This window comes from Phalaenopsis equestris, unplaced genomic scaffold, assembly GCF_001263595.1.
Source record: "Phalaenopsis equestris unplaced genomic scaffold, ASM126359v1 Scaffold234275, whole genome shotgun sequence".
Classification (NCBI taxonomy): domain Eukaryota; kingdom Viridiplantae; phylum Streptophyta; class Magnoliopsida; order Asparagales; family Orchidaceae; genus Phalaenopsis; species Phalaenopsis equestris.
In genome coordinates this window covers 80,677-91,540 of record NW_018252195.1, presented here as the reverse complement: position 1 = coordinate 91,540, position 10,864 = coordinate 80,677, and the positions used below count along the sequence as shown (strand labels likewise).

The following is a 10,864-nucleotide window of genomic DNA, read 5'->3' as shown; positions in this document are numbered from 1 at the left end:
TTCCCTCGGCATGGAGAAATTGGCTGCTCTCGGGTTTCTTGGCTTCTTTTATTCCACACAACTAGTGGCTACGGAAAAAAGATGGGGGAGAGAGGTCTCGATACATGAGGATTGAGAGAATGCCTCAAAATCAACCTGGGGGAGAGTACCTCATTTTAAATGTTATAGCTTCTCATATTTATAGAAAGAGGAGAGGGGAATATTACAAAAGTGCCCTTTCAAGGAGGCAATACATGCTTATTTAAGCAATCGAGTCGCCTCGAAACTTGCGATCACTTGGCATCTTTTTTTTTATATAGTTGTTTAACTATTTGTTTATACTTTTTTTTATATTATTTTATCTAAAGATGATGAATACTTTATCTTTCGTATACATTTTCCCATGAGGTCTGCTAGCAATGAAGGAGTGAGAGGTTTAGGTGGCGTGCACATAAAATCTTTTTTAGTTAATGGTTGTTCAAATGGGGGTCGTCTGATGCTTGAGATGATCGTGGTTGAGGAATCTAGCCGACCTTATGAGGATCAGTCTTCCGAAGAGATGACTCGTTATTTTGCCAGACTAAATGAGGCCTCTTGTCTAAAACTTGTCGGTAAAGATGCTTGTTGGAGGGGAGATGTCCGACTCGTATGGCTGAAATAAAGTGAGTTAGCCGGTCGATGCTTGAGTGGTCGAGCGACTGATATGCGACTGCAGTGAGGTGGCTAGCCGAATGACGTCGGCCGAAGAGAGTAAACAGATGGTCGGGCGACTGAAGGCCAGCCAAGTGTCGCATGTCGGGGGAATGACTAAGGGGGTATGGTCTTTTGCTTATGTGAATAAGTTTGTTATGACATGACTACATTTTTCAACATAATTTTTCGGCTATGCAAATATGAATGTCAAACGATTCATAAATAGATGTAGATCTATGTATCCTCTTTATTGATGATCGACATTTCGGCGGTTGGTTGTTTGTGTAGAATACTGGTTAAAAGAGCTTGGGAGATTAACCTAATGCCAAGAATATGACATTTAGGACCTTGATCGATCAACTCGGCAAGCCCTAAAAGTCAAACCAACAGTTGGGTGGTTGAATGAGCTCAACGGATCAACCCTATAACTGGCATATTGTCAGATACGTTCGACGGTCAGAACTTGGGCCACTAAATTGTTGAAAGTCAATAGGTATGCCAGCCTCGGAAAGGCCTGCTAAATTTTGTACTGCCACAAAGGTTATTTACGAATGCACAAAAATAATACTCATTTGTGTTATGAATTTATAATTCTTTCAATTAAAATATTTCAAAATATATACTAAGGCAAAGATATTCTTAATAACTAAGGCTGCTAAAATGGTTTGGTATTCACGAAAACTTCGTGTTCGGCTCATTAATTAGCTCGTATTTAATCTTTTGCTAAACAAACAAGCCAAGACGAACTATTTTTTTGAACCGAGCACGAATAAAGCTTTCTTCATGCTTATTAGGCTTGTTTTAATTGATGAGCATTATTTTTAAATAATTTAATTGACTAAAAGGCTATAAAAATTTCCACTCGATTAAAATTATTAATTTAAAAAATAGAATAAAAAATATTAAATTCTATTTAAATGAATATTTTAATAAAATAATAAGATTTAAATCATGCCCCCAATTGTTAACATCCTACGACTACTTGAATAGGGATGTCAAAGGACTCGTTGTTCACGAACAGCTCATGTTCGCTCAACAAGAATAAATTTTTTAAGCTTGATACATTAATGACTCTGAACATGAACGGTTCTATTTTTAATGAGCCAAATAAGAGCGGAGCTTCGCTAATTTACCCCTATTAATAGCAAATTAAAATAAAAGTGTTGAGCTCAAATAAGGGCCGTTCAGTCCCCTTAACCAGAAGCATACAATCTGAAAATTCACAGGAATGAGCGCGGACCTGAACCGGCAAGTCCTTGGAGTGCTAGAGAAATGCGCTCGGCTCTCTCAACTTAAGCAGCTCCAGGCCTTCCTCACAACCCTCGGCCATAGCCAGACCCAGTTCTTCGCCTTCAAGCTCCTCCGTTTCTGCTCCATGGAACTCGCCGACTTCTCCTACTCTCGCCTCATCTTCGACAGCTTTCTCACCCCCAATGTCTACCTCTACACCGCCATGCTCACCGCCTACTCTTCTCTCCCCGACCCAACTCCAGCCTTCCATCTCTTCTCTCTCATGCTTCGCCGCGGATGCCCCAAGCCCAACGAGTTTATCTATCCCCATGCCCTCAAAGCCTGCTCGGATCAGTCTGCTTTTCATTTTGCAAAATCCGTTCATGGCCATGCGTCAAAAACGGGTTTTGATCGGCTTGCCGTGGTGCAGACCTCTGTACTCGATGCCTACGCGCGGTTCTCGGATCTTGATACTGCCCGCAAGATATTCGATGAATTGTCCGACCGAAATGTCGTTTCTTGGACTGCTCTGATTTCTGGTTATGCTCGAGTGGGGAGGGTAGGAAACGCCATTGCGCTATTTGAGGAAATGCCTGAGCGGGATGTCCCTTCCTGGAATGCCATGATTGCTGGTTGCACCCAGAATGGGATGTTCTCAGAGGCGGTGACTCTATTTCGGAGGATGCAGAAGGAGAATGTCTTCCCCAATGATACAACCGTAACCTGCATGCTTTCAGCTTGTGGACATCTTGGTGTTCTCCAGCTCGGGAAATGGATCCATGGCTATGTGATGAAGAACCAGATCAAAATCAGTTCTTTTATTATGAATGCTCTCATTGATATGTATGGAAAATGTGGAAGCATGAAAGAAGCAGGATTTGTTTTTCAAAGATTGTTTGAGCCAAGCTTGACATCATGGAACTCCATGATCAACTGTCTTGCACTTCACGGGCATAATGAGCGTGCAATTGCAATATTCAAAGATATGGAGCGCCGAGGAGCCAGACCTGATGAGATTACCTTTGTTGGGCTTCTGAATGCTTGCACTCACGCAGGATTGGTTGATGAAGGGATGAGTTATTTCAACTCCATGAGAAGTGATCATGGTATTGAGCCCAAGATTGAGCATTTTGGATGTGTGGTGGATCTTCTTTGTAGAGCTGGGAGATTTGAAGAGGCAATGGGGGTAGTGAGGGATATGAAGCTTGAGCCTGATGAGGTGATTTGGGGTTCGTTTCTGAATGGTTGCAAGGTTCATGGTAATTTCAGCTTGGCAGAGTTTTCAGTTAAAAAGCTTATTGAGATTGATCCGAAGAATGTGGGTTATGGGGTGATGTTAGCTAACTTATACAGCAAATATGGGAAGTGGGAGGAGGTGGGAGAGGTTAGGAAGGTGTTGAAAGATTGTGGAGGGAAGAAGTTACCCGGGTGTAGTTGGATTGAGGTGGATAGCTGGGTTCACCAGTTTTATTCAGGTGATAAGCTTCATCCAGAAGCTGATGAGATTTGTGTATTATTAGAAGAGTTAGCTGGGCTGTTAGAAACTTCACATGAACTATTTTAGTGGGATTTCAGAATTCTGAGTTGAGTCTGGCCCTGCGAGCTAAGTTTTACCTGATTGGTTATCTCAGTAAAAGATTAACTTCTTTTAAAATATGACTGTTAGAAGAATTGGAAGCCATCTTCTGCACAACAAAAAGGCATTACCAGAAGTTTGTTTTTGTTAGAAGTGGAGCCCGGTACGACCCTCTTCCACTCCTGCGATCGCGAATCGCAATCTCCCGCTCCCGCCTCCTCCATTTTCGCGAATCGACACCTCTATCTGCTCCCGCACGCGTGAAGCTTCGCGTCGCTTTGCCCGTTACTCCTTTGTCGCGAAAGGTCGCGACTCCTCCCGCTCCTGCTCGATTGCGAAACTGTTCCCGCTTCCCGTTGGCGATAAAAGGTATCGCACGGCTTTCCTTTTGGCTATATAGAGAGAGAAGTCACGGGCAGAGAAAGCATTTGCGTTGAAGCAGGAGAAGGAAGAAGAAGATTGGGAAGAAGAAGGTGTTCTTCTCGGTGACTTGTGGCAAAAGAGAAACAGGTTTTCTCTTATATATTTTTCTTCTTCTTTGGTGTTCTTGCTCTTGGGTGAATCTTGGTGTAAAGAGAAAGAGCAAGTGAAAGATCCTTAATTGTTGTTGTGATCAAACTGGTGTAAATTTCCTCAATTAGAAAAATCCTCTGCAACTCCGTGGATGTAGGCAATTTGCTGAACCACGTAAATCTGTGTGTTATTTTATTTGCTTTGTTGTCAATCGTTTTAAATTTCATATATACCACAACAATTTTTCCTTATGAGATTTACAAGACGCGGTATTTGGTGTAAAATCTTGTAATTATCTTCAGTATCTCATACTCAGTAAATCAAATTTGAATCTTGACCCATGATTCATACATTGAGAGCGCTCCTTCACCGCAAGCTGAGCATTTATTTTATTCAATATGACAAATAATTTGATGATCAAGATGAAACTAAGAAAATCTGAGGAAAAAGTGCATTTAATTTGATCTCTATTTGTTGAATCTCATGTTAAAATGTCTCGAGGGTTAGAATTGAGTAAAAGAAGGAAAAAAATGGTAGAGTCGGTCAAGACTTTACTGTCGAGGGAACTGGAGGAGTCCAAAAAGCTTGCCCTCCCTTTGGTTGTTTTTTTGTCTTTTTTTTGTAGGAATAAATTTTGTACAATTACAGAAAGAAGAAAACAATTTTAAAAATTATTCTTAATGCAATTAATGCTTCAATTAATTATATAGAATTTATTCTATATCTGTTTATAGTTTGAATTCTAGCATGGTCGGAATTGGCCGATCGACTTGCTTGACTTCGAGTTGAGACAATCGGCTGAGTGGCAACCTTGTCTTGTGTTGCTCGGCCTAGACATCCGGTCGAGTGTTGATCTCATCCCTCATGACGAAAGGTGGGTCTGTCGATTAGCCGCAGTCGAAGATTCTTGCTTACCCCCGGTCGGTCAGTCGGTCGGTCAACTGATGGGTTGATTTGTTTTATAGGGTGAGTCGTGGCTTGTTTATCATTTGACTCAAGTCTTCAGGGTCTGCGTCTTTGTCTGTCTGGTCGATTCATTACATCGGCCGGATATTCCCTTTCGCAAAGTCTTGGGCGAATCTTGTCTTGCTTATATGGGATATCCAACGAGACTCACTGTCGGAATGAATTGCACCTCTCTATTGACGGATCTTGTCGCTATCAAGCAGTAAAACATCTTCCAAGTTTTGACCTATCCCGGGTTTAGAGAAACGGCTTCTCATGTTGGGCATTTAATTGTCGGTTCATGGCTTACCTCAAAGGGATGTTTTTTACCCCCCGGTTGTTTATTTTCACTGAGATTCATACCAGTAGTTCTGGTGTATACATATTAGTTCTCCGAGTTTTCCTATTCCTTGGTGGTGAAAGTTGCGATAAGGACAAAGAAATTATTATTTCAATCGTGTCACATAAATCAAGAAAATTTAATGATTAGGTCTCCCTTTATTTTCATGCCTGACGTGTCTTATAAATAATCCAGGAGTTGTGTTGTTCATCTTTTGCCAATTTTTCCAGGGTTGTTGAGTAGGCGTTATGTTGGGCAGCACAAGCAATAAGATGGTCGACTCGAGCCTACGATATTGGCGGTGTATGTACCTGCTCTGATATCTGTCCTTAAAAAAGAAAAATGTGGTAAAAAAAAGAGATGACAAGAGACGATCGATCCTGAGTCGACAGACCAGGTTGCTTCTTCCGAGGGGCCCATATGACAGTCGCCAAAGAGGCTCTAGAAACCCTTGGGTTCTGATCCGAGCGAGGTCAGGGCGGTCATTGAACCGTCAACGCCGTCAGGGGAAAAGGCTGCTGACGATTTTCATAGCATGACGGTAGTGGTGGTTGACTAGGTTGCGCCGTCCAAGCATTTTCCACACCAGCTTGTAAACTAGCCAATGTATTGAATGTTGAAGAGATCGACTTCCTGATATTGGAGGGGCACTTAGAAAATGTTATTTGTGAAGTTGCCCCCAGTCTTAAAACAATTCCCGAAGACTTGTTTAAAATAAAATGTGGGATGACTACCTTACCATAGTCATGCCTGTGACGATAACGTGAAAGACGTTTTGAGACTGCAATGAAGGTTGTCCCCTCGACATGAAAGAAGTTGTGAAAAATTTGTGTCTAAATAGGATGTGAGAAGTCTGCCCCACTATAATAATTCCTGAGACGTTGCGTGAATGACTTTTCAAGATTGTATAAAGTTTCGAAATTATTTGTGCTGAATAGGATTTGAGAAGATTGTAACGCTACCATCGTGCTTGGGATGTTGACGCAAACAACCATTTAAGACTGCAGTGAAGGTTGCCCTCCACAATGAAGAATGCTTCAAAGATGATCTTCAAGATGCAAAAGGATGTTCTTTCACTAGTTGGATGATGTACATAATTGGGAAACAAAGTAAGGACTCTGTGTCTCAAAGTTGAAGACAGTGTCGAACGGGACTTCGTTTCTCACAGACGTGACCAAACTAATGTGTGCTAGAAAATTTACTGCGATTGAGTAATTGGTTATCATCTTAGCATTGCTCGAAGAATTAGCACACACTCAAATAAACGAAAACAACCAGTAGAGCACAAGAAGTTTTTACGTGAAAAACCTATAAATCAAAAAAATCACTGAGGTCTAGCCCAGCTAAAAAAATTCACTATAAACTAGATATTGCATGTGCAGTCCCCTATCCACAGGCGAGATGGAGTTACAACGTCAATGCATGAATGAACTTGTTGTAAGAAGTGTGGGCGGCTGATGGTGTAGGGCGACAACCAGCAAGAGATAGTCGACGGCGGTCAACGACTGGTAGTAGGCGGTGGCCTGAGGCGATCGACGATGAGGTGATGATGGGCTTCAGCTCCTCTAAGCTTCAAACTCTTCTTCAGGCTTTAAGCTCTCATTCCCTCTCATGCAAGAATGTGAACCACTTTGATCGGACAACCCGGTGAGTTTCTTTTGTCTCAACGATATTTCATGGGCATTGGAGTGACTTAATGATGTTGGACTTGAGCGATCTTAGGCTCGTTGAATTTGTTTCTTCGAGATGCTCGATTCGACTATGTACTCGCCGGATTCAACATCCATTTAACCTTGCAAACGTCATGATTTAACGTCTTGATCGGGGCTTGGTTTAAATCAAAATGACCAAATTTGGTATTATTGAGTCTTTCTCGTCAAATCAGTCAGTTTGAGTATAAATTAGTTTGAGTATAAGGTTGTTGAAATCGGACTTCATGATGACTCAAAGTTTGAATGTTTCGTCTTCAAAAGATTTATTAGTATGACATTTTGAGATTTGTGTCGGTTGATGAGGTTTTGTTAGTGCCGTATCAAATAATTGCTTTTGTCTCACTCTGAAATCAAAATCCAAAGTCAGCTTCATCGAAGAAATATAAAATTATACATGCGACGAAAAACAAAAAAGGCCAACAATGCATCTTCTTCATGATTATGAGGCGAGAAAATGGCATGGCCTTTTCCTATTTGTTCGTATACTCGACTTTTTAGCAGAATTCAACCTCAACTGTGGCGTTAGGTTTGGCTAATAGTTATTTTTCTTGTCAGTTATTTTGATATATAATATTTAATTAAGTTTATTATATCTAAAATAAACAAATTTATAATAATTGTTAATTAAACAAGTTTAGGTTGTTGGTATATTGTATTTAGAGAATAAGTAAAATCTAATTAAATTTTGAGCCTTGTATAACAAGTATATATATATATATATATATATATATATATATTAAGGAAATATTTTAGTTTTTTTTTTTTTTGAGCTCATGATAAAGATTTAAAATTATTATAATTATATATTTGATAGATCTCCATAAAAGCAATCAATCAAGCATGAACTTTGGTGCAACATTTAAATTTAAAATATTTTTAATCATATATAATCCTAACTCTAAATTTAACAAAAGTATAGTCATGTATGTTGACTCTATGAGTCCAAAGACACCAAAAGTCTTCTGATTTCAAGCCTACTGATACAAAATAAAGCATTTCAAACGTAAACAAATATTTTGTGGTATTTTTCATTAATGAAGTCAACCAGCATGCTTCATATCTACTTCAACATTGCCATTGTCTTGGCCGATTGAGTTGGGGGATGAATATCATCTATAACCTATGATATTTACTAGTAAAAAATATTATCTTTTATTCTATCGATAGATATATGAGAATGTTGCAAGATACTAAGATGATAAGTTGTCTGTATTTTAATAAATAATAAAACAGGCAATGTAAAGCATAAGTATTTACATATCTCGCACCTAAAACATGCTATTTATGAATGCCAACTTGCAGCGAGCTCCGACGAGCTCTATGCCTCTGACGGAAGGAGAAGAAAGATGGGTGTTAAGGTGGTATCTGCATGCCTTACCCGATCTCGTCGCAGACTAGAAACATGGGAGCTTCAGTTATCTTTGCATGTCCCAATCCCGTGACTGAGGAAGAAATATGGGAGTTCGAGACATGCTTGTATGGTGCAATGCTGACTCACCTGGAGAAATTAAAAATGGGAGTTTCAGGGTTCTTTGTACGTTGCAATCTCATTGCGTAGAAGTTTCAAAGGTTTTTGTACGTCATGATCCTGTCGACGCCAAAATAGGAGATGTAGTTTCGGAGGTCTTTGAATGCCACAATTCAATCTCATGGGAGTTTCGGAGGTCTTTGCATGTTGTGATGCTTTCCCTTCAAACAAGATCACCTGAAAACATAACAGAAGGTGCTTGATGCATGCTAGAAAATTCGCACCAGTAGGGTAATAGATTTTCGTCTTAGCATTGTAAGAGAATTCAACGCGCACTCAGATGAAAGAAAATAATCAGTAGAGACACTATAAGTTTTTACATAGAAAATTCGTAAGAGAAAAAACCACGAGGTATGACACAGCTGAGGAGCTTCACTATAAACTGGAGATTATATGCACAGTCCACTGTCCCGGAAAGAGTTGCACAATCTTCCAAGCTACCAAGTTGGTACACGGATGAACTTGTCATAAGAAGTGAGCAGCAATCGATGTTGATCAGCGATAACCAAGAAGTGATAGTCTCTCGTCGATCGTAGACTAATGGTCAACTGTGCTAGGAAATATATCAACCAATTTACAACTTTACTAGAGCTTAGCATCAATTAGAAACTATATCATACCACACAATAATGAGATCGTACAAATTTGAGAAAACCATAACAAAAATTGAACATAAAGCACAATCAAAGTAACAAAAAAAATGCCAAAGGATTTTACGTGGAAAAACTCGAGAACGGGAAAAAAACATGGAACCACACCATCAGAAATTTCCACTATGAAATTCAGATGGTTTAATAAAAAGCTTATACAAGTTTTCTCTCAAAACAAGAAAACTTACATGACTCGCTCCATAATCTTCTCTCTCTGATCCGACACATGAATGACACAAAAACTGAAATCCACTTTTTTTGACACTTCTTACATTCATCTGAATGCTCATTGAAGAAAATAGAATGAAGAAATAACAGAACTTACAAAACCTGCTTGAAATCAGGATTAAAAAATTGAAATCCTGAGATAAACTGCTCCTGGCACTTAGGCACCTATACGCCAAACTCTCGGGAAGCAAAACCCACACCTAGCTTAGGTGAGCGCCCAAGGCCGGCGAAAAAGCCATCAATGGCTTAGCTGCCAGGTTCTTGGGTGCTTTTGGATCCACAATCTAGGTAGCAGTCGACAACTGTTGATCCGCAATGATAAACGACTGGCGGTCAGCGATGAAGTAATGCTGGACTTTGGTTCCTAGCTCGAAGCTTTAGTCTTCTTCAGGCCTCAAGCTCTCATCCCCCCTCCCTGCAATTAATGAAGGAATGTGAATCAGTCTGATCGGGCGGCCCAACGAGCAATATTAAGCAATATTAGATAACATTTGATGGGCATTTAATTACCTTACTGATGCCATGATTGAGCAATATTAAGCTCACTGATTCGTCTCACTGATACGCTTGATTTAGATACAAGCTCGACAGATTCAACATCCGTTTGAGCTTCCAAAAAAAATGTTTAATGCTTCAATCCGAGCTTAATTTGACTTGGATTTGACCCTTTTTAATATCATTGAGTTTGTCTCATCAAGTCAGTTGAAATTAGAGCTCTATATGTCACTTGATCAAAGTTTGAACATTTTTTTCTTAAAAAGTTATCTCAATTTTATTTCATGTCTCGAAATTCAAGTTGGAAGTTGATTTATTGATGACCTATCAGTGCTTGATGATAGAAATCTTAAAAAGTTTAGGTGAGGTGTAAAGTATATATATATATATATATATATATATATATATATTTGTGCCGTAAGCCGTGGCCTGTTGGTTGGTGGGGTTCACTATAAGTCCCCTGAGGTCACAGATTCAATTTCCCGTGGCACGGAATTCTCGAATAATTAGGCGCGTGACGCGGGCTCTCATCATGGGGCTTGATGTCCATGAGAAATCCAAATATGGATTTCATTTATATATATATATATATATACATACATACATACACCTATTTTTAAAAATCTCTCTCTCTCCCTACTAAAATTTTGGCCAACCTTTATTTAATGTAAGCACTGCTCGAATCGAAAATTTTATTTGGAGCACGCGTTTCTCACTAATTGGTTTTAATATTTATAATCAACATTTTTCATTCTACTCGACTTCATTCAGCCAAAGCAATCATCAAACCACCTTTGATTTTCTATTGAATCTAAACACCTTCGACGACCAGTTATGAGAGTCCATGGGGCCCGTATCTTTAAAATTGCCAGTTTTATCAAGCAGTAATTAAAAAAAAAAAAAAAACATATGATTTTCTTACAATTTGTGCTCAAAATCAAAATGAACGGCTCCAAGCTTATGTGCCGGTTAAGA

General features: G+C 39.5%; 1 protein-coding gene across 1 annotated transcript; it reads left to right on the top strand.

The window, feature by feature from the left end:
* Positions 1 to 1,870: 1,870 nt before the first annotated feature.
* Positions 1,871 to 4,160, top strand: LOC110038901 (pentatricopeptide repeat-containing protein At1g33350). The gene has a single exon (XM_020743825.1). It carries the CDS (start codon positions 1,901 to 1,903, stop codon positions 3,464 to 3,466), a length of 1,566 nt encoding a protein of 521 aa, XP_020599484.1. The 5' UTR covers positions 1,871 to 1,900; the 3' UTR covers positions 3,467 to 4,160.
* The last annotated feature ends 6,704 nt before the right edge of the window (positions 4,161 to 10,864 follow it).

Excerpts from the sequence above, each read along its gene's own strand:
- LOC110038901 (XM_020743825.1), top strand. The coding sequence starts at position 1,901 with ATGAGCGCGGACCTGAACCGGCAAGTCCTTGGAGTGCTAGAGAAATGC.